The sequence below is a fragment of the Venturia canescens genome, chromosome 1, assembly GCF_019457755.1.
Source record: "Venturia canescens isolate UGA chromosome 1, ASM1945775v1, whole genome shotgun sequence".
Taxonomy (NCBI): domain Eukaryota; kingdom Metazoa; phylum Arthropoda; class Insecta; order Hymenoptera; family Ichneumonidae; genus Venturia; species Venturia canescens.
This window is the reverse complement of record NC_057421.1, coordinates 26,375,938-26,399,282: the sequence shown is the minus strand read 5'-3', so window position 1 is coordinate 26,399,282 and position 23,345 is coordinate 26,375,938. Positions and strand designations below refer to the sequence as shown.

At 37.8% G+C, this 23,345-nt stretch overlaps 2 protein-coding genes and 2 long non-coding RNA genes across 5 annotated transcripts in view; 1 reads left to right on the top strand and 3 right to left on the bottom strand.

The window, feature by feature from the left end:
• Positions 1-20,855, bottom strand: part of LOC122407017 (nucleoporin Nup43) — a 55,544-nt gene extending 34,689 nt beyond the window's left edge. Inside the window, exon 1 of the mRNA XM_043412968.1 lies at positions 20,768-20,855. Within this exon, the coding sequence (XP_043268903.1) occupies positions 20,768-20,769 (2 nt within the window). The 5' untranslated portion in view covers positions 20,770-20,855. The remainder of the gene's footprint in view (positions 1-20,767) is intronic.
• On the bottom strand, positions 1,183-3,966 carry LOC122407051 (uncharacterized). The gene is made up of 3 exons (XR_006260138.1): positions 3,907-3,966; positions 3,785-3,823; positions 1,183-3,691 (listed from the first exon to the last, which is right to left on the bottom strand). It is a non-coding gene; the product is annotated as an uncharacterized lncRNA (long non-coding RNA).
• Positions 8,028-9,195, bottom strand: LOC122407044 (uncharacterized). The gene is made up of 4 exons (XR_006260137.1): positions 8,949-9,195; positions 8,660-8,857; positions 8,423-8,535; positions 8,028-8,308 (listed from the first exon to the last, which is right to left on the bottom strand). It is a non-coding gene; the product is annotated as an uncharacterized lncRNA (long non-coding RNA).
• Positions 19,081-23,343, top strand: ProRS-m (prolyl-tRNA synthetase 2-like protein, mitochondrial). Of its 2 annotated transcripts, none has more exons than XM_043412904.1 (8): positions 19,081-19,324; positions 20,782-20,970; positions 21,275-21,390; positions 21,469-21,720; positions 22,019-22,280; positions 22,359-22,540; positions 22,614-22,826; positions 22,976-23,343. In XM_043412904.1, exons 3-8 carry the CDS (start codon positions 21,280-21,282, stop codon positions 23,285-23,287), a joined length of 1,332 nt encoding a protein of 443 aa, XP_043268839.1. In that variant the 5' UTR covers positions 19,081-19,324; positions 20,782-20,970; positions 21,275-21,279; the 3' UTR covers positions 23,288-23,343. The 2 variants fall into 2 exon arrangements, with proteins under 2 accessions (XP_043268839.1, XP_043268830.1); XM_043412895.1 differs by having other exon boundaries at positions 21,195-21,390.
• Positions 23,344-23,345: the final 2 nt, after the last annotated feature.

Below are 23,345 nucleotides of genomic sequence, written 5' to 3'. Positions count from 1 at the left end.
ACGAACCGCACATGTACAGGCCCATGGATAAGTCGTTGGCGTACAAATTCAGACAGATTTTACAAAATCAGATTTGTCATTCCGGCATGTCGATGTACAATTTCGTGCAGACCGATGTTTAGCGATTAGGAAAGTTTCCTGGGAAAAGAGCTTGCTCACAATTCGAAATCCTCAGACCTTACGTACCTTCCATGTTATTTTTCTGAGAATTGATTTTTCTTGATTCAAAAGAAATTCAAAAGATTAGTTTAATTTTATTTACGATTGAACTCACAACGATCGCGTGGGAAGCAAATTCTTTTCAGAACTCTAGACAAAACAAACATTTCTGCGAGTCGTTTTTTTAATAACGGACGTTTTGATGCCCTCTGGAGCAACAAAAGTAAACACCCTCGATCGCATGACCATTGCTTTCATGATGAATTTTCCTGCTTCAGTTTCATCAGCAGAGCAAAGTGATCGGATTATGCGAATACGATTCGTTTCAATCAATAAAAGCATGATGATGAAATTATAATTCAAGGTCATATATGAAAATAGTTAATAACATAAAAAAATATTAAAGTTGAAATGGGATCGATCTTTTTTATATAAATATTCTCTTGTTTATTGAACGAATAGCGATAAGCTCAGAATAGACCTTGATACTTTCATTCCCATCCCACGTAAACCCGAATACTCATCGACATCATTAATCGCATAATCAACGAGATGATTGAACTCATCCACGTGATCGTACTCAATTATTGCAGCTCTCTCAGAGATAATAAGCTCAAATAGTCAATGTCGTAGTTAACGGATGTGTTAGTGTTTCTATTTCCGGGACAAGAAAGCGAACATTAGCAAAATATGAGGTGAATCGCTTTCACAAACTGAAAAACCTTTGAATTTTCATGATTATTATTATTCTCTCATGATTAATCGATGGCGAAGCTATATTTTTGAGGTCAACGAGAAGCGAAAGCGTTACACGTGTGGAACGAATCAATTTCTGTGATAGAGAGTCGCCAAATGTCGAGGCCCTTGAACCTCGTCGTGAACCGTTTTACCTGTGAATTTATGAATTCGCAGATATGTAAATCGCTGAATTTAAATCCGAGTGTTTTAAAAGGATAATTGAGAGAAAGGAGGCAGGGGAGGAACGGTGTTTCGTAAACAGAAAACTCCAATTGCCATAACAAATATGTTTTTTGTTTCTTTTATTGTTTTAATAAATTTGACATATTCGATGATTGAATGTGCGATTCGATGAAGTAATAAATAAACGAGATGATAAAAATGCTGTTGATCTCAACAATGTCAGAGCAATTATTCAATTTGGTAATTTATTAGACTTCTAATACTGACGTTTTTTGACTAGTATCTTACATCTAAATGGCTCCTGGTTGATTGAGCTCAATTACAATTAAATTAGCTCTTGAACAGTGTGGGTGGGGTTTTGAGAAACGTTGATAATGAAGAATGATTAATGTTGTGGCACAAGCCAGAGTGTTGCATCCACGTGGGTCGATTTTTATCGGAGTCTCTCGCACGTGGTTTTCGCGATGTGTGTTGCAACCAGCGATCGTCAAGGCTCGATGTTGGTGGTCCGAGTCTCGAAGAGTGTGATAATTCTCGCTGCATTGGTGCAAGTTGTTCAGCAAGTTGTTGAGGTGCATCGTTTTGATTTTTGGATTGATCGAAGCCTCCAGGAATCGCAAGTTTCCCGAGCTTTCCAAATCGTTGCTTTTCCTCGTTCCGAGAAGAATCCTCTTACGGATTCACAGCCTCGTGGGGATGTTGACCGATTTTTTCGTCGTGAAAGTTCGGTGGCTCTCCGCAGAGCGAGGATCTTTTCTCTGGTTTATCGTCGTTATCTTCGACTCGTCTGCCGGCACATACCCGCTTAATTACGGTGGCCCGGCTACATTTTGTTTTCCATTGTACAACTCGCATTCCATTAGAGTGTACGAGGAAAAAACACAACAATAAGAGTGCATTACCGAGAGAAACATATAACGAAAGAAAAACAATAAGTCAGTCGTCTTTTGTCCATCAAAAGACTATAATATATCGATTTTGTTTCTTCCATCAGTGGCTTCCATCACTTTCTACCCCATTGAAGTATTCCACGGTGTCCATGACTCGAAGTAGAGGATGAGCCGAACGAACCATTGCTGCTCTTGGAACTGTTGCTACCCGAGCTTGAAACGCTTTCCGACCGTCTTATGGGCTTTCTCGTTGGATCAAGAAGGCGATCCAGAACCTGACGGATCGTGCTGTGCTTGCGGTTGAACGGGTTGGTGTACATCTTCGACGGGGTTAGTATTTCGTATTCTCGGAATAGGTAAACTGCTAGTTTGTCTTCTCAAATTGCTTGAGAATCGAAGAACTTTGGATCGATGTTTTCACAGGAGAAGCGAAGCAAACGATTTCGTTCCCGGCACTCGGCACAATTTCACAATGTTCCGTAATATTATAGAACACGATTATTGATATTTATTTAAACGCGGAACCGAATGTACGATTGACGTTCAAATTTTCTTCGTTTTTCCCGAGATTTTCGATTTCTTTGACTCCTGCAAAAGTCTCAGCGTACTCCTGTTGCTTTTGCGGTTTCTTTCCTCTCGCGATTAGCACTTTACGAGCTTTCAGTCTCGAATGACCAGCTTGGCACGAGGCGCCGCCGTTTTAAAGGCCTCCCGAAGCACTTCGCGGCCTTCGTACGTCGTCGGTCAGTCTCGTGCGACATCGTGATCCAGCAGATCCCGCCGTCGTGACGTATGCACGTGTGCGTTTTACGATAAGGAGAATTCACCTGCGAAATTGCCCTCACCTACGCACACCATCAAACTCCGTTGGGCTTTGCTGACGTACAAGTTTTAGTCTCGCTCTGTATTTACTGTTTATTTACGGCCTGAGAGGCGGAGAGACGAAGATAGGAAGAAAAATATAGAAAGAGCGAGTAATTGGTTGATAGCCGAAAGAGAGAGATTCAACACACATCCGATCAGCTAGGCACATCGGATGTTCTCATTGGACGCTGAGAACGTAATCCGAGAATTTCTTGATCCAACTGGTATCAATGTGTGTGCATTATTGTATAATTTCGTGATGATAAAATGCGTGTGCACGATTCGTGTAACAAGCGAACGAATAATGTCAAGTTTCGATCGCTCATTTCTCCTTTTTCTTTGCTTCAAATAAACACGCGATTTTTATTTCTCAATGAAAAGGCCATTTCGAAGAAAGCAACGAGCTCGTTTGCCTTGATCTTCCATTAAGTTTTGTTACGTTATTCATTTTATTTTTATACTTTCCGCAGCTTCAATGCCAGAAACTGCAACACTTTTTACAAGTTTCAACTAAACGAAAGAAAACATTATATAACGATAGAGCCGGTGAAAAATCTCTTTATGCAGACCAGAATACAACCGGAACTAAGTCTTTTGTTTTTCTCGTAGCATACGAATTCTGAGGGTTATTTTTTGTATCGCTCATCGCGTTGCATTTTTACATTACAATGTCTGTCGATCCGCGAATATTTTTTTCGTCGCGTAAAATTCCCCTTCTGCTATCCAAAAAATATAGTTAATACTAATTGTGTTTTTGGCACACGATCCAGATGAAAATATGTGATTGAGGAATTACTGTGGTTGATGCAACAAAAATTCTACAGGTCAATTGACCGACGAGTTTGGTCAACAAGTGCCTGAGGGACGAAAAAATTTGTGTAATTTTTCAACTTGCACTTTTTTTCTAATGGATTGCCTGCATGATAAATAATTTTCAGTTATGAGTTCACCTGTCTCGTCATTCCCTGCGCGCCCAAAAGCTACAGAAACTATAATGAGTATAAAGAAAAAATGATTTTTTTATAGTATCTGAAATCAGATAAACGCTGATTCAATCTCACAACGAACGTACTATGATTGCTCCGTAAACAAACAATGATTGAGGTGATTTGTGGCAAACAACGCTCGGTCGTACTCCGAAGAGTTGCATTCCTCGAAAAACAGCTTCATTAACTCATATGACGCGTGCCACAACAGCTCATGGAGCGATTCGAACTAATTTGTTATTCTGTTTTGTTTCTTCATCCGTGACGTACAACAAGAGAGCAATTTTCCCATTAAAAACACTGGTCTCCGACGAGACCAGGTCACTGCGAATATTCTTACGACTCTCAATATCACAATACCGAATTGCGTCCGACCTGTTCGCTAAATTTCGATGAAAATATTGATCACTCGAGTCCTGCTCGCCTTGCTGTGCACGATGCACGTAAATTGCTTGATGAGAGCCATTTTTAAGATCACGAAGTGCTCGTTTTGTGCTCGAGTCGATTCGAAGCTAAGACTGTGACGTACGAAACTGTATTATAACTATTCCAACACCCAGGAGGACATGTGACGAGACGATCGTGCATACGTATGTCATAAAAAAAGGACATTCGTCTCTCGCGTCAAATTACTCGCTCGTAGTCGAGACTCGATAAACATATTGGCTCAGACAGTGAAGTTCACGGCCGAGAAACAGCGCGGAGGCTGCGTAATAGGTGGGCAACTCTGGCAGATACAAGCACTAAGACACTCGCATATATGGAGAAGGCTTGAAGGCGTGTCTTGGGTAAATGTGTTACTCGCTCAGCTCAAAATTTACCGGACTTCCATAGCGACTACTCAACATATTTTTCAATGAGGTAAAAAAACAGGGAATTCCCGGAACTGGATGAAACAGCAAAACTTGGTCTGTAGAAACTTCCAGTCTTTTGCAGGGAATTCTTCGAGGGAATACATTTTTGAGGTGATAAAATAAATGTGAATGAGCAACAGTTCAACGAGTACTTTATATTGGTTGAGGGGTATCGTTTTAAGGACGTTTCAGGATCTTTTTATTTTCAGTGATTTTGAGAAATTACTCAAAACTAGTTTATCAAATTTATTATTTTTGTATTTGAAATTTACAAATTTTAGCATAATGCTTACAAGTGTGGCAGTCGCACAAATAAAAAACTGTTACAAATTTTTGCTGTTTTATCTTCCGTGGGAATTGAGGCTTCTCGAATAGCGATTTTTATCCGAAGGAAGGAAGTTCAAATTTATCGATAAAATATTGTAAATTTCTTGAGAGAGGTGAGAGCTAATCGGGGAAAAAATATGTTTCGGACGTCACAAACCGCTTCTAAATCGTTCACGAATTGAGGTTTAAGATGAGGAGAAATTCGGCGCTAGTCGGAAACACGCAGAATGCATCCATTTGAATCAGACAACGTGCGTATATTCAGATTAATGGTACGATCAAATGAAAGAATCCACACCTATGACGCACGCAAATTGTTTTCATTTTTTCCTTTCTATTCTAAACACGTAAAAAGCAACAAGACAGAGCCTTCCTTTTTTTAAGGATCCCCCTTTTTTCTCGCTGGTTTGACCCAGCACCACGGCCTTGCTGTCGGAGAGTCATTTCGAGAAGACTCGAGAGTCTTTCTTCGTCTGGAGCTTTATAACACATAGCACGACCAATTTTCGATGTGAATACCCACTTGCAATATCCAATGCGTTCATCGAATGGAAAAATTGGATCGATGGCTAGCAAAAAATCGAAGGATCTGAACAAAAAGCAGATTTTTTATTTAATCGGTGATGCAATTCGTTTGTATTAAATTTCTAGCTCTTTTATGTAGAAAAAAACTTGCAATAACAGTGAAAAAAATGTTTCGCATTCATTTCACTATTTTAGAGCGAGAAAATATCGCAAACTAGGACTGTCAAGGACGACGCAGTCTCTCTAGAACTCTCTAGAACTTTTATAACATCGCGAATGTTTTTCTGAGTGCAAAAATTTTTCAATCCCACCGTCGAGATGAGGTTTTTACGAGTATTATAGCAGGACACTCGTGTTTTACTACCGGAGAAGATTTTTCAGCGTGTCATTTTTATATGACCGGTTGCATCGAACACCGTTCATTTTTAATGACTCTTCTTCACCAAAGTGTCAAAATAAACGTTACGCTACACCGCATAAAAATCACAATAAATTCGAATCGAAAAACGAATACTCTAATAAAAAAAAAAAACACGAAACTGGCAAGAATTAATTTCGCGAATAATAAACTCGAGTATTGCCGCGAATTTGACCAAATTCGCGCGTGTTTCGTCGCGCTGCAATTACATTTGGACATCCGCGAAGTTGACGAAAGAAAGTTTACTCTCGGTTAAGTTCAGTGCCAACGGCACAAGGTACGCAAGGTAACGATAAAAAAGACGTCAATGATCCCGAGAAATGATAGGTTGATCGTAAGACACGACGTCGAGTTGATGCAAAAAAAAAGGTAAATTACGAGTTTCTTACGTAGGTTTACACGTCAGTCATGACCCCGCAGTTTTTTTGTTTTTTGATGTATGACACGAGAGACTGGAAGATGAGAATCCGTCGTCAAATATCAAGCGCGTTTGGACCATCGATAAGAATTCATCATTATTCCTGGTTCGTTGTCATTGGATGAATATTCAACGAACAGATTTCAAAATTTTTCCGAATCTCGAACTCCAAGCTACGAATTCGAACCGCATAAGGAAATGGACAGTGATAACTGACAGAATTTTTAGTTGAAACCTTCTGTAGAAATGTGTATCGGTGTTCGAGTGCCCTTAAAATTTTTTTTTCCGAAAATTCATGGGTGTGCTCGCACCACGAAAATATGGAAATGAAAAAACGAGTGAGCGCACGACGCTGAAGTTTGCAATGTTGGAGTCCAACGAAATGAAGGAAAAGAAGATTTGTAATTCACCAATTGTTTATTTCACGAAGTATTGATGCAGGTTGAACAACTAAAAATGTGAATTCGCCAGGGAACGAAATCGGGGAAGTACTGAAATTGTTAGAGGGTTTTTTTAGACCATTTCGTTGGACTGCAACCTTGCAAACTTCAGCGTCGTGTGAGCGCGTAAAATCGTGATAAAATACGTTACCTCAAGTGGATCGAGGGCCACACGAGTTAGTATTCCTCACGTGACACAAGCACGTAATTCGTTTTTTTCACCAAATCTCAATTCTACGCGTTCGTTTTCTATGCATATCGGGATGAATGCAAATTACGTACATCACGCGACACGAAGTTTTCTCAGCTCAAAAGATTCTTCGACTCGTTGTCCTTCGGCTGGGACAAGGAGCGAGGGAAAATTGGCACTTTTGATTACCGGTAAATGTAGCTTACGCACGAACTGATAATGCATAGAAAAGGGTCGTCCATAACGAGAGTGTGTCATCAAGAATTTTTTTCAATTCTTATCAATATTCATTTTCAAGTTTGATTCTAGAAGCAATTTCTATCTAATGACGATGGAAAAGCTACAAACATTCTGTTACATTTTCATAAGTTTTTAAGAAGAATTATGAAACGGCATGAAATAATTTCGCTTCAAAAAGTTTACGAGGAAAGCTCCAATTAGTAAATACCGGAAAAATTTATATAAAAAATCCGATTTTTAAACTTCGCGATCGAACGTTGTCGTAATTTAGCAACAAAAATCGCCGCCCTTCATATAATTTCGATAAATAAAATAAATAACTAATCATTGTAATAAAAATTATAATGGCCGTGTTACGAGTCTCATTTGAAATGAGTATGAAGCAAAAACCGTTTAATGTGCGGTACAAAAGATAAAATGGACACGAATGCTTGTAGTGAATTTATATGGGATAACTACATCGTAAGAGCGCCATAAAACTCGAAGACCTTGGGAGAGGATATAACGCTGTCAGTGATTCCCCAGTAATCGATGCCTTGGTCTTTTTTCAATTCCGAAGGTTCAAGGACCAAGAACAGGGACTCGGTGCGAAGGAGAAACGTGGGTTTTCCCTGGGGACTGCAAACCAACTTCGCAGCCTAGCCTGCGAGCATCAATATCTTTAAAGAATATATTCTAATGTTTTCGTACGTCATCGTTCCTCTATTATTTCGTTTGATTGATTATCGTGCGAAAAAGTGTCATTTTTCAATTCTCTTTTACGATCAATTTGCAAATCAGACGAAAATTCTTGCCATATTATAAGAAGATGGCAAAGTCACCATCCCAGGGTCTTCGAATGCCTGAATTTCACGTATTTTTCCATGCTCCAATTACCGATAATCGTCGTGAAAAGAGCACTTTGATTCGGGCCATTCGGTTGAAAAAAAACATTGTCGATTCGTGGCCTGCAAATGAGCTGTTCGGCAGCGAGACATTCACCCGCGTATACGCGGACCAATGACGCGGATTCGAGAACGTTCTCGAAGGGACGAGAGGAGCGTGGCAACGACGAAAAATCGCGTGGCTGTTGACTCCTGACATTTGGAGGTCCACATCCGAAAAAAATAAAAAGATTCAGGATGCTGACAAGTGCAAAGTCCTCATCCATGATCTACTTGTATATCATGTAAATATATATAGATGCTTACGAGACCGGAAATTCCTAGTTCAAAGTCTTGTCAAAGAACTGGCTATAAATCGATGGTACATTAATTTCAGGGTCAGACTAACCACGTGTTCATATCCCGATGGCACCCAAAACCTGTTTGCAAGAATCCCAGAGTGGGACAGTGTATTTTTTCGTATACAAAATATTTCCACAGTCGTATAAACATGACGAATAAGATGTCAAAGTAAAAAGGATTTTCTAGATGTGAAAAGCGCACCGACATTGCTGCGAATGAGAGTTCGTTGGAATCTCTCGGTGTCTTGTGCATCACCCATGAAAATCAAGCTCGCGGTGCACGTGTGATCGAATCATTGGATCGAACGTTACAGAGCTTGGCGATACGAAATTTCCATTGATAAAACGTGACTATTCTCCGACAACCGAAGAGGCGGAACGAGCTTGATAAATGCCTGCACTGAATAATCATTTGCAAATTAAATTTTCGGAAAGAATAAAAAACGCACGGAAAACGTGCTGTAGAAATATTGTAACTGTCACACACTCACGAGCTTTGCCACGTGCGAAGAACGATCCTGCGGGGTTATCTGACGACGGATAGGAAAAACCTCCGTCGCGGCAATACATGAAAAATAAACGGAAAGAATTTTGATAAATGTTGAGATTGCTAATGAAATGTTATGAAGAAAAGCGTGAAATACGAAGTTCTCTGATAGTCGCACGCGAATTCGAGAGCAATGTGGATCCTCGTTATTATATGACATCGCGTTAAACTTCAAAAGCTAACGACTACGAACGAGCCTCGTGTGTCTCGTGCATGGAAAAAAAATAATCGAGAACTTCTGTCACGGCCCCAGCATTCCAAAATCTTCAAATGAATCGTTTACTTTTTAATTACTTCACGACTGACACGATCCGTGTCCGCAGTTCCAAAATGAAAAGGGTATTTATTCATGTTGCGATAAGCGAAAAATTGATGGACGATTACACAAATTGAATGTTTTTCTGGGGATAGAGAATTCTGAAAAATTGAAATTCGTTCGAGACAGTTTGAGTACTCACGGATAAGAGTTCGATTAATTATTTCAGAGCAAGGGGGTCGAACGATGATGCACGAGAATCAATAAAGAGGAAACGCTTCCGCGAACCGTTTTATAGCTTTGTACAAGTAAATACTGAGGGAGTGAAAAATAGGCATGGGAGAGTCGAACCGAGCGGAGCCTCCTCTCCGAAACAGTGAACTTTTTCTTCTTGATTCGTTGGGAAATAGTTAAATTTGATAATTCAAGGTCAGAATGTTTGACAAAAATTTATTTGATAGTTCTACAAATTTGTGTAGTTTGAAAAAAAGCAATTTTTTTCGTTACCGAGATGTTGTGCGAACTTGCAAAATCTACAATTGACAGAATCAATTCAACGTCAGGCAAAACCGGCCAATCAAAATCAATAAGCGTTCTTTTACTGGGGTCAATGGGAATGTAATGCGACGCAGGGTGGCATCACTTTACTGGAATGATTAGCACGTGGTTCTCAGACGCGTCGCACATCGTTCGGAATGTGTGCAATTAAAAAGTCGAAAAAATCGATTATATCTTTGAAACAATTTCGTTTCATTTTGTTATTTACGAATTATCATATTTCGCAGACCGAGAACTCTTTATTGTTTAGATTTTAAACTAGACCGATAACGTGAAATATTTTTGCATCTGATTCGTCAAAATAGATACTTGTGGGTAAATTCGTGTCAATACGAATCTAAATTTATTGTCGAAAGAACGTAATGATGGAATTGATTATTATAATTACAGACACAGCAAATGCATTAAAAAATTCGTGGCTGTTTTTTAATCCAACTATTTACGACTCAACGACGTTTGTTCTTCGAGACAGCGAAGAATAAACCAAGAATATCTCGTCCTTTGGTGGTGAGGTCAAGGTTCGTGTAAGATTAGATTCGTTGTTGATGACTCTGTTTATCATACGCGCATGTGGACGGACGTTCTTTTCAGACGTTCGTATTAATACGTGACGAACTAACATTCCTCTCATTCAAAACTGCGATATCTTCTCATCCTTGGCCAAGATAGGCGAAGCTAGTAGAAAAGGAAATTTCGACAAGGCCCGAAGAAAAAGACTTGCTCTCGAAACCCAAGCAGGAAGAGAGACATTATTTTTTTTTTTAATTCCATTTCATCAATGAGGATAAAATCAAAAATCCGGGGGAACCATAACGTACTTGACTTTAAGGTGGTTCATGCCCGAAGGATCGTACTTTATGGATGTCTAAATTGGATCGATTTTAACTCTACAATTAAATATATATCCACTTCAAATTAATGGCAGAGTTATTAATTCGAAATTGTAAATAAATTTTTTCAACTTATTTTTTTGGTGGATGAAATTATAAATTACTGACTGAACCCAAAATTTCATTCGTCCCTGACTAAAACACTGTAGTTTTTTATGTAAAAAATCGCTTTAGAAAACGCAAAGGGAGATGGATCGAAAAAAAAAAGTATTCATAAAAAGACAGAAGGCTATGACAGGAATGGCCCGAGCCAAGAAGAAACAAAATGCCGAAATGAGCGAATGTGAGGTTATACGAGAATGTATCTTTATTACTAGTAAGACAATCGTCTCGAATTTTTCCCCAAACCTTCGCTATAGTGATTGTGTACTTTTTGATAAACTTCGTAACAAGCTTTCATTCGTTATGTGGAAAGATAAACGATTTTTCACGCACAGTCCCTATAACCCTGTGTATTTTTCTTCATATTCAAACACGTTTATCTCAATAACCAATAAGACGAAACCTTTAAAATTTCAAATGTGTGTTAGTCGACTATCCATTTAAACTCTGTGTAAATTTCAAGACTTACTTAAGAAAATTGTTTCGGGTGTGGACCTCCTTAATGAAATTTCGACCTCGTTAACTGAATAGAGGAAAATAATTGCAAAAACCTTCAAAACCTTTGTTCGAAGGGTTTTTTTAGGAGTTTCGGTACAGAAGTGTTAATATTAAGAAATTGATGAAATTTGGTGATAATGTTCTCAAGTATGAAAACACAAATTTTTTCAAAACTTTCTTCTACTTAGTTATCGAGTAATTACGCATTAAGGATAAAAAAAATTCAAAATGATCAGAATTTTATAAAATTTGGTGAACATATTCTTTAGTGCCAAATTTGACAATACAAATTTTTTAAGATTTTTCTTCTGTACAGTTATCGAGTAATTGATCACTAAAGTTCACGTGTATAAGCATAGCGTTTCCATATATATAGGTATACATTCCGGGCATAAGAAATCTGCTTTAATGCGTAATTACTCGATAACTAAACAGAAGAAAATTTTGAAAAAATTTGTGTTTTCGCACTTGATGTTGAAGAACATTATCACCAAATTTCATCAATTTCTAATTATTTCGACTTTTGTATCATTCACCCTTAAGAGGATGGATCAGTCGGTATATCGCAACCGTGAGTGCGAGAGAGATAGCTGCAAATTTCGAAATCAAAATTCTTTGACACAGTTTGACTGATTAAAAAAAGGCTCTGTCAGTCGATTTTTGCCATCGTTCTGCGTAGGCTGACAGAGCCTTTTTTTAATCAGTCAAACGGTGTCAGAGAATTTCAATTTCAAAAATTCCAAGTGAGGTTAGTCGACTGATCCATACTCTTAAAGCAGATTTCTCATGCCCGAAATGTATAGCTATATATATGAAAACGCTATGCTTATACACGTGAACTTTAGTGATGAATTACTCGATAACTGTGTAGAAGAAAAATCTTATAAAATTTGTATTGTCAAATTTGGCACTAAAGAATATGTTCACCAAATTTTATAAAATTCTGAACTTTTTGAAATGTTTAAGTCACTTTTCTCAAAACTGTGCGGATGGATAGTGAATTAAATGGAAATGACTACAAACTAATTATACAAAAATGTGTACAAACGAAAATTTCTTACTCGGTCTAACGAAATATTTGGACACGAAGAAAATGGTTTTGCGTAAACTGCTTTCAACGAAAAGCCTGGAGGTGTCGTGAATATTCATGGATTCGTGAAAATGCAGCGCAAACTCAGAACATTAGTCGCCAGGATATACGGACTGATTTTCAATAAGCTAGCGAGGGAAACTCTGCTAATTTCATGTTTTTTTTTTCAAACAATAAATTTCTACAGCATCATACATACCATTGAGCAATCCTCGACACACGTGTTTCATGAAATTGTAAATTGCAGTTTGATAGCTCTCATTTCAAATTTTCATGAATGCACTTTTTTCGCGTTCTCCGATGGCACGGTACTCGTGCGTTATTTTTTGCGGATATTTTAGGACGAATACTCACCATCAGGATAACACTGTCGACCGGTACGCGCGAGTAAGAACGAAATTTTTTCCCCGTCACATGCAAATTGAATGTCAAATTAAATCGTGAAAGGACTGTTTACGGTTGGGGTCGGTGTGTATCGTCGTAAGAAATATTCGCGATAACTCGAAAATGGATCTTTACACGTTTGTGTCGTTGGCTATATGCACGTGGGTACCTGAGCATGTCATTCCTCTCGACAAAGTCGCCTTGAGCTGAAGCGAGTTTGAACTCCCGAATTTTATTACTCGCTGAACTCTGCTCGGTTTATAGCTTTGGTCAACACGATTTCTGGAGTGTTCTTAGGAAAATTACTAAGTTTTTTCTTCGTGGAAATCTGTAGTTTTGTACAGATTAAGAATTTCGTGGATCAAATATTTTCCGTGTGAGAACGTGCGAGGTCGTAAAAAAGTTATAATAAAAATTTCGGAAAAAGCTTGTTGTGATCTAAATTCATGAGCGAACGTTTTCCCCGATTTTTCACGGGACGAGAACAGCCACGGGGATTTTTCCTCGATACCTCAAAGTGTGAAACATTATTGTATCGAGAATGGCAAGCAGAATCATTGTGTAAACAATTGTGTCATCGCTTTCGGATTCGCCTTGAGGTTTTTTCACTTTACGGGAAAAACGTCGCGTTCGCTAGACTCATTTGACTTCGGACCTTGTAAACATAATTTATGTCGTTTGTACATAGCCCCACGACACATTGTGGATTCAGATCTATGTAAATAAGATAATAGATCAATATGCACAGACATTAATTGTTATCATTCATCCCGATGGGCTTCGAATGCGACGTCTAGCGAAGGAGCAGGCTTCGGTGGACTTTGGAACGCGGCCGCTTTCATAATTGAAGACGAAATTTCCTGGACGAGAAAATTGTGCTAAAACTCGCACTCACAATTCTACCGATCTTTGTTACCGGTCTGAATAAAAAAGCCTCCAAAAATGGCTGACTATTTCACTAGGAATTTTGTAATACTAATGAACGAGAAACTGTCGTTTTTTTCGCTTCCTCCGTGGCCGGTTTTTAGATTCCGAAAAATTTGTGTTTCATTGAAAAGAGAGTCTTCGACAGATAAGTGAAAAATGATCGAATTGTGCACTTTCTATCAGCGCAACTGGGCTTTTTTGGAGGCACCGTTAATCGACTGCAAGAAAAAAACTTGTGCGCGAAAAGTTGAACTCGGTTTTGGGGTTTTGGGACAAAATATCGAGCATCATCGAGTGTAGAACGACGCAACGATTACGAAGATTATTTCAGTATTCATATTATGGATGAAGGTGATAGACGGCAATTATAAATGACAGCGTCGTTGAATTGTGCTTTCGCAGTAGTAATTTCGTTCGCGTGACAAATGAACAAACGAACAGGCGATTGATAAGATTTAGCACATGCTGGGAATACCGCGCAATTAGCGAATGTGCGGCAATATTAAAAATTGAATATCAATCACATCGAGATTATGCATCAATAACACGAAGAGTGTCTTTTTTTCTTTAGTACTACGCGTTTCCTTGACGCGAGTTTCCTAGTAAAAGAGGCCGTATATAATTTGAAAAAAGCGCACGTTTGCATATTCGGCGGGAAGAGACTGAACGGGACGGGAAAATGATGAACGATCTTTATGCACTAGCATAAAAATTCCATCGAGTTCGATTGGAATTAAAAAGTCTTCGTAAAAGGATGCTGCCGCGCAGCGTACCAAGATTAAAATAAATAATGAGATTCTTCGATAAGTTTGTTAATTAAGCATGAAACTTGATAATCTTTCGATCGATTATAAATTCCATATAGTTACGTGGGAACCAGAAAAATCATCCTTTTTGTCCGTCTGGTATGAATAATATGTGATTTTTATAAATGACGTCATAAAAATTATTCAACACTCACTTTTACTGATTTTTGAGACTGATTTCACTGAAAATGTTCCATAAATGTAGAATTGTCAGACCTCAATTTCTTCAGCTTCGATCTCGTTGCGTCGTCATCGTCGAGTGCGCTGCGAAAGTGATTACTCCTGACAAGGAACCATTTTTTACAGTTTCGTAACAACAGAAAGGAGAAATAAGGGAAAAAAGGATTGTACAAGGGACGATAAAAAAGAAACGTTTTTCAAGTACACGCGTCGAGTTTTTTGTCGCATAAAGTATGCAGCAGCCGCCGTTGAAGGAGGGTCAGTTTCATAAAGATCCTTGTTTCGAGGGTTCTTCCTCGAATGACGGACATCCGCAAAGCTCGAAGGAGCCGATAAATTATCCGTAACGTAACTCAAAGTGAGAAAAACCAAGACTCGACTATGAATTGGAAAAAAGGTAAAAAGCAGGTGTATCTTTATGAATATCGGACCGAGGAGAATTCAATGAATCTATCGCTCCGTATCGACGGTTTTTCTTTCTTTTCGCGGCCGCGCTTAGTGCAACGGACCAAGGCGCTTATTATCTTGACATTATGCTATCGATTCGCCATTAAAAACTTTCAATCAAGTGCCGCGAGAAGAGAGATGCGTGGTAACCTTTCGGGAGCTCGGAAGGTATAAAACCTTGCGAATCCATCGATGCAATCGAACGACAATAGGAAAATAAATTATTACAATTCGACGTGCATACACTGCAAAAAGTTTCAATAGTTTTCAACCAGATTATCGTGTCTAACGTGCTACAGAAACGTATTATTCGCGTTAATTGTGTCGGAAGCATCTTATGATGATCGATGAAACGATACATTATTCATTTACATTCAAAAAAAAATTCTCGTAACCCATGATAACGTTGTGATGGTATTAAGGAGGGTGGCTACCGACGATACAATGTTGCCATGCTAAACCATGTTAAATACATTAAAAATTTCAAAATGATAAGAATTTAATAAAATTTGGTGAACATATTCTTTAGGGCCAAATTTGACAATACAAATTTTTTACGATTTTTCTTCTGTATAGTTATCGAGTAATTGATCACTAAAATTCAAGTGTATAAGCATAGCGTTTCCATATATATAGGTATACATTCCGGGCATAAGAAATCTGCTTTAATCCGTAATTACTCGATAACTAAGCAGAAGAAAATTTTGAAAAAAATTGTGTCTTCGCACTTGATGTTGAAGAACATTATCACCAAATTTGATCAATTTCTTATCAATTTGACGAACGTAGCCACCCTCCTTAATAATGTTCAGCGACCACGTATAACGATTCATAGTGAACAATGGAAATCGATATCTTTGGAAATTCACAATTTAAGGTTAAGAGAAAAATAAAGGTTACACCTTGTTCTCTGATAAAATGAGAATAGCGTGTAACTCATATTTCCTTTCAAATATATCAAGCTATTCGGAATAAACCGTGCTACAGGATTTTTATCGACTGCAACAAGTGATAGATCACCTTAAGGATATATTGCACAGGCGATACAATGTTGCCATGCTAAACCATGCTAAAAACATAAAAAAATTCAAAATGATCAGAATTTTATAAAATTTGGTGAACATATTCTTTAGTGCCAAATTTGGCAATACAAATTTTTTAAGATTTTTCTTCTGTACAGTTATCGAGTAATTGATCTCTAAAGTTCACGTGTATAAGCATAGCGTTTCCATATATATAGGTATACATTCCGGGCATAAGAAATCTGCTTTAATGCGTAATTACTCGATAACTAAGTAGAAAAAAATTTTGAAAAAATTTGTGTTTTCGCACTTGATGTTGAAGAACATTATCACCAAATTTGATCAATTTCTAATTATTTCGACTTTTGTATCATTCACCCTTAAGGATATTTAGTACAGGCTTACAATGTTGCCGTGCTAAACCATGTTAAATACATTAAAAATTTCAAAATGATAAGAATTTAATAAAATTTCGTTAACATATTCTTTAGTGCCAATTTTGACAATACTAATTTTTTAAGATTTTTCTTCTGCACAGTTATCGAGTAATCGATCACTCAAGTTCACGTCTATAAGCGTAGCGTTTCCAAATACATTCCGGGCATAAGAAATCTGCTTTAATGCGTAATTACTCGATAACTAAGCAGAAGAAAACTTTGAAAAAGATTGTGTTTTCGTACTTGATGTTGAAGAACATCGTCATCAAATTTGATCAATTTCTAATTATTTAGACTTTTGTACCATACATCGTTAATCATGCCCGCAGGATCGTATTTTATGGGCGTCCAAATTGGATCGATTTTTATTCCCTAATTGAAGATATTACCACTCTAAATTAATGTCAGAGTTATTTATTCAAAATTGTAAATACATTTTTCAAATTATTTTTTGGCTAATGAAATTACAAGCCATTAATTAATCGGGGATCCGTCACTAAGTGAACCCGAAAGTGGGTCGAGAAAAAAGTATTAATAAGAAGATAGAAAGCTATGACAAGAATGGGCCAAACGAAGAAGAAACACAACGCCGAAATAAGCAGATGTGAAGTTATACGAGTGCTCACTTTACCAATCTTGCTCAATGTTTGTCTCAAATTTTCTCCCAACTCACACTCGAGCCTACGAAAATCGTGCGTATCGAGGGCCTTTTCAATTACGCGTTTGCCATGTCACCAAAATATTCTTCGATATTTGTACAATTTAGCTCAATATGAGTCGAGTGATCGATGCATCACATCAAAGTCACTATTTTCTTTCGAATTTTTGTGTCATAGTATGAAAATACCCAAATGTCGCCGCGCGTGGATGTTAGTAAATGATTTAAATATTTAGAGAAACGTCGGACACACGTTACCGGGGAATACTTTACGTCAGAATTGACGCACGTGATGCGTGTGTCTCGCGACAGTCGAACGGCCAGACGTCTAAGAAAAGTGGTAGTAAAAAAAAGTGCAATAATAAAAAAGTACACACGTGCGTCTATAATTTAGAAAAAACGTGGGGAATGATCGTTCAACTACAGCGAGATGAAAGCATCAAGCCTCGTGACTGTCGTTGATTTTTCTTCGATATTATACCGATTATGACACTGTACAATCATAAATGGATAACGCATGAGTAAATGATTCGACAATATTTGCATCGAATTGCATCGATAATTTATCTCATGTCGAAAATCAACATTTTTTATTTACAAGCTTAAGCTAGATTGATGAACCGTAATTGATCCCTCGTAAGTTTTCATCGCATTGCAATCAAACGTCAATTCAATGGAAATGAGCTTTCGAATGTGAACCTCTTATTTACTATTCAAGTAACCACTACAATTATCACGACGAATTTACGACGTTTGATTTCGATCGATATTTCGCATCAATCATCGGGTCAAGTAGCGCAATTTTAAACTTGCTAGAAGCGGCGTCCATTTGTTTTCTTTCGTCGTAGATAATCGGTGCTCCATATTTATATACATACGACTCCGCACGACCATTCGGTCAAGTGACAAGTTGCGTGGAACATCGAACAATTTTACGTCCATTTTCGTAATTGACCTATCACAGCGTTATGGCTATTTTGAAACTCTGTTTTCTGCTGTTTCTTCACTACGGATTTTTTCCGAAGCATGTTTACTTGACTTCGCGCCAACCGAGGGCGAGTAACGCGAGACGGAATTTAATCTCTCAACGAAATGCGGAAAAGTTGCGCTATCGAATCGATGCACTGTCGAAATAAACTGACGAGTCAACGGTCGTTAAACGCTTGCTGATTTTCAAAGTCACTCTTCAAATAAAACAGTCGAAACAGCATCGTAGTTTCAACCGTCTCGATGTGCAGTCCTCCACATCAGTTTATGTTTACATTCAACTTATTCCAACGAATGTGATGAAATCTTTTGACATCTGTTGCAGCATCACTCGATACTTCATTCTTGCGATCATTTTGTTCATCAAATTTGTATCGTGGTGAGAAAAAAAACGGCGAAGAATGATGGAAAAATACGAAGTTTTACAGAACACAAATAAACTTTGTTTATGAACGTTAATTTCATCAAATTTGTGAAGAAGATTGGAGAGATTTAATGAAGAATTTATTCCCGCGTCGTCGATTCTACGATTGTGATTTTCTCGTGTTTATACGCACTCGCGATAACCGTCAGTGGCGGTGACAACGGTATAAAGCTGAGGGGAAAAGGATGCATGCAAAACACTCACGCCTTTCCTCACTTTTCAATCGTAGAGGTCATGACTTTTGTAATAAAAAAAAAAAGACTGTGCGGTCTCAACAGCTTCCTTAAGATAGTATTAACAATAATGCGAAAGCTACATGTGAAAATACTGAATGAGAACAACGAAACTGGAATTCTGAATCTGACGAGCACCGTACGCTGACCCCGAATTATTTTTTTGTTCAATTTCAGGCTCTTTTTGCCTGCTCCTAATTCGAGATGTAGAAAGCACCACGGGCGCAGAGTGAATCGATTTGATGAGCTACCACACGCCAGTCGTGAGTGTACGTACACGCGTCTATACGTACAGTATACCGAGATGGAAAAAACCCAGTGGCGAGAATGAAAATGAAAAAACTGAACACTTCGAACGAGCCTGGTGAGGCGAATGAACTTTAACATCGAACTACAAACATTCAACAATATATAAACCAAGGTTTGAGCTCAATCAGCTTTTCTATTCCGAAGATAAGGGAGTTTTTATTGTTATTCCGAATAATTTGCAGCCAAGATATTCGATCGAATAATGTATGAGCCATTCAGAGTCAATTTGATTAAGTTCGAAATTATGAGAAATCTCAATTTACGATGAAATTTATGAGAAATCGCGACGTTTTAGTGGCGATTAAAAGTTTGACGGGAGTGTGAAGCGGGCTTGAATGAAAAAATTGATTGTATAATTGTTTCGTATAACCTCAATCTGGCAACCGTGCGACTAACTTTTTCGAGGTTAAACGCACTTCACTGAGGTTAATATAACTAAGCCGATTTATATTCTGTAACACAAAATGTTTCTCGTTACTCGTATGTTCGTTTTTCTTATCACGAACAGTCTGTTTCACGATAAAATTACATCCTGCAAAAGTTTATTCACTGAAACTCGTGTAAACGAAAAAATGAGAAAACAGCTGAATCGATCGTTCGATGTTTTCGTGGGCCAGTTTCTCACTCGGCACCCGTACAGCACCGAAATCGTAAAGACATATTTAAGACGTCTATACGATGTCTTCACGTCTAAAAGACGTCTTAAATACGTCTTTACGATTTCGATGCTGTACGGGCAGTAGCAACTCAGAATTGATTAATTCACGAATTGTGCACTTCCATTGCCGAAAAAATCATCGATTATTTCAAGTAAAACGTATTTGTTTTGAGTGCCTATTTCTGAACCAATATTTTTCGATGCAATCCGTTTAAATATTGATGTGAAAGTTCAATACAAAAAGCAATTAATTCTGGGTCGAAAAGTCGAGTACGGGTTGAGAACAATTCAGAACAAAGGGTCAAAAGCACGAAAGAGCTCAAATTTTTTTTTCTTTGCCCACTGCGGCGAACTCACGTCATGGCGAAAAATAAATTTCTCTCAGTTCTGCTGAGCCTCGGGCGAATTTCTTTGTTAATCAGTCACGGCCAAAGACCTCGAATCCGCGGGTGGGTCATGAACAAATGTTTAATTTCAGAAAAAAATTCTCTCCGAGAGTCCTCGGATATTTACGCGGGGTATAAACATTTCATGGGTTCATTTGAAAATCTTCTTTAATCGATTGTTTTGTAATCGGCGAGCACACTCGACTTGGGAAGATAAACCAGTATAGAACATTTTCCAATGGACATATATAACAGCGAAGAGATCAAAAATTTTGACTAAAAGCCTTTCGAATCATACCATTTGCATAGTATTTTCTGCCAATAACAGATTGATTTTTTCCACAAACCGTAAATTGAAAGTTATCAACTCGCATTGGCCTTCGTATGTTTGTATACCATTCGATTAATGCACGATTCAAAATGAATTCATATGGTTAGTCGTTCAAATTATTGAGTTCGAGAAACCAGAAATGTTCTCAAATTTCAATTTAATATATTGGTTTTTACTTACATGCGATAACTCAGAAAATGACGATTCTCGATGGAGAGTAATGCAGACCGTGGCGGACCGTGCGGACTGGTGCGGATCGTGACGCCATCCAGTGCATCCAGTAAAGAAAATGGCGGATCGTATGAGTAGCGCGTGGAGTGGAAGGCGCCGGCGGAGTTTTCTCGTATCGTCGATAAGATGATTCCTCAGGTTTTCAAGCCCATGTAATGATAAAAGTTCTAAATTAAGAAGAGTTACCGAATAACTGAGAAACTTCGATGTCGAAGAAGATTTAATTACAATTACCCCATTTACTATACTAATGTCTACAATGAGTTTACTATCGATATAATAGAAATCTGTAATGGATAATATAATTCCGGTGATGGGTATGGTCGGCGTATGGTTCATTTATATACATATTTCGATGTTTCCGTGCTGTAAGCAGAGAGCCGAGCAGAAGATTATTTTGTATTATTCGCCTGTCGTGGTTCCACCGGAATTGAAAATCTTTGTATTTTTCGACAGAAAAGATGTCAAAAAATTTAATAAATGTGAACACAGTGTCTCGGTTATTTCAACCGATAAAGGCAATACCAAAAGACGCAGTTTTAAAACCTAACAATGTTTCCAAAGGTTACAAGGTGAGTTAAACCTATTATATCGTCATTTTTTTATCAACGATTCAATTATTGTCTTTAAAAAATTATTTATAATTACAGTTGATGGTTGATATGGGTATAATTAAACAAGCTAATCCCGGAATGCACACCTTGATGCCTCTTGGCTTGAGAGTTCTACAAAAACTCATCAACATCGTAGACAAAGAAATGAACAAACTTGGAGCACAAAAATTGCTTCTCCCTAATTTGACCAATGCTTCTCTTTGGGAAAAAACTAATAGGCTACAGAATGTTGACAATGAATTGTTTACCCTACAGGATAGACACAAAAATGTCTTTATTCTCAGCCCTGTGAGTAAATGAATCTGAAAGTTTTTCAAAAAGATTAAAGATTTTTAGAAGAGATCATCTAAACATGTTCATCAATTCAATTGTCAATCGGAGCTAGTTTTTAGCTTGATTATTTAATAAAATAAAAGGACTACTTTCGATAAGGAAAAAGCTCAAAATGAATAAACTTGCAATCATGAGCTAGAAAATATCTATTTTTATGAGTAACAAAATTTGATCATGTTTAAATGTCGCAAAGAGCAATAATAAGGAAAACAACCAGTTTTTAAGTAAGCAATGCACTAATGGTTTCCTCTAGACACACGAAGAAGCAATAACAGATTTAGTGGCCAGTATGGGACCCATGTCCTCCAAACAATTGCCTCTTATGCTCTATCAAATATCCAGCAAGTGGAGGGATGAGAAGAAACCACGGCTTGGTTTATTTAGGGGTCGAGAATTTATAATGAAAGATCTTTATACTTTTGACTCGAGCTTGGAAAATGCGCAAAATACTTACTCAGCTGTTCGTGAAGCTTATGAAAACATATTCAAGCATATCGGTATAGAATACACAATAGGTAAATATGAAAACAGGAATATCCTCATAAGTTTTAAGCCTTGTGAGCAACAGTCAAAGGTACACTTGTATTTCACAGCCGTTGGTGATACAGGAATAATGGGAGGAACTTTGTCACATGAGTACCATTATTTATCAGATATTGGTGAGGACAGAGTCTTGTCTTGTCATTCGTGTGGTTTTTATATCAATTCGACCATGTACAGTGATCATCTTTGTGGCACATGTCATAGCCCGCTTCTGGTTCACAAAGCTGTAGAGGTAAAGAATCTTTTGAAATGTTGTTCTGACCCCAAAAAAATATACAAATATATCAGCATTAATGTGTGCGAAGGTTGGTCACACATTTCTTCTTGGCACGAGATATTCGGAACCTCTTCATGCCACATACCGTGATGAGAATAAAACAAAACCCATGATGATGGGTTGTTACGGTCTTGGTTTGACAAGGCTCATAGCAACTGCGGTTGAAACTCTTTCTAAGGAACACGAGCTCAGGTGGCCAAAACACATTGCGCCGTACACTGTTTGCATTGTACCTCCAAAGGTTTGAAATGATTGATTTTAATACAAATTTCTAATGATTCTAGCTTTCGAGTATGAGAGATTACATTTAACATTCCGTTCGTAACATTTTAAAATATTTGAAAACATTCGATTCGATGATAATTGAAATCGTGTATGCTTCAATTGCAGAAAGGCAGTACCCAGGAGCCTGCATCTCATTATTCGATGAAGATCTACGAATTTTTGGAAAACAATAATATAGACGTAATAATCGACGACAGAGACGATTTAACTATTGGCCGACGTATGCTCGACGCAAATCGAACGGGTTATACGTATTTAATTGTCATTGGGAAGCAGGCCGTTGAAAAGACACCTCACTTCGAAATTCATGATATCAATAATTCGAATAGTTTTCTTTTCACCCTCGAACAATTGAAAGACTTTTTCGAAACGAATTGCAGCGATCAGCAAACAAAGCTCGAAGCCGTTATCGCTTAAAGCGATATTGTAAATCATTGAAAATGTATAGGAAATAAATGTACATTGAGAAAATATT

What these genes read in the sequence shown, in the direction of transcription:
- ProRS-m (XM_043412904.1), top strand. Translation starts at nt 21,280, where the DNA reads ATGTCAAAAAATTTAATAAATGTGAACACAGTGTCTCGGTTATTTCAA. An exon ending in TGGTTCACAAAGCTGTAGAG is followed by an intron (nt 22,541 to 22,613) that starts GTAAAGAATCTT and finishes ATGTGTGCGAAG; the next exon opens with GTTGGTCACACATTTCTTCT. An exon ending in TTTGCATTGTACCTCCAAAG is followed by an intron (nt 22,827 to 22,975) that starts GTTTGAAATGAT and finishes CTTCAATTGCAG; the next exon opens with AAAGGCAGTACCCAGGAGCC.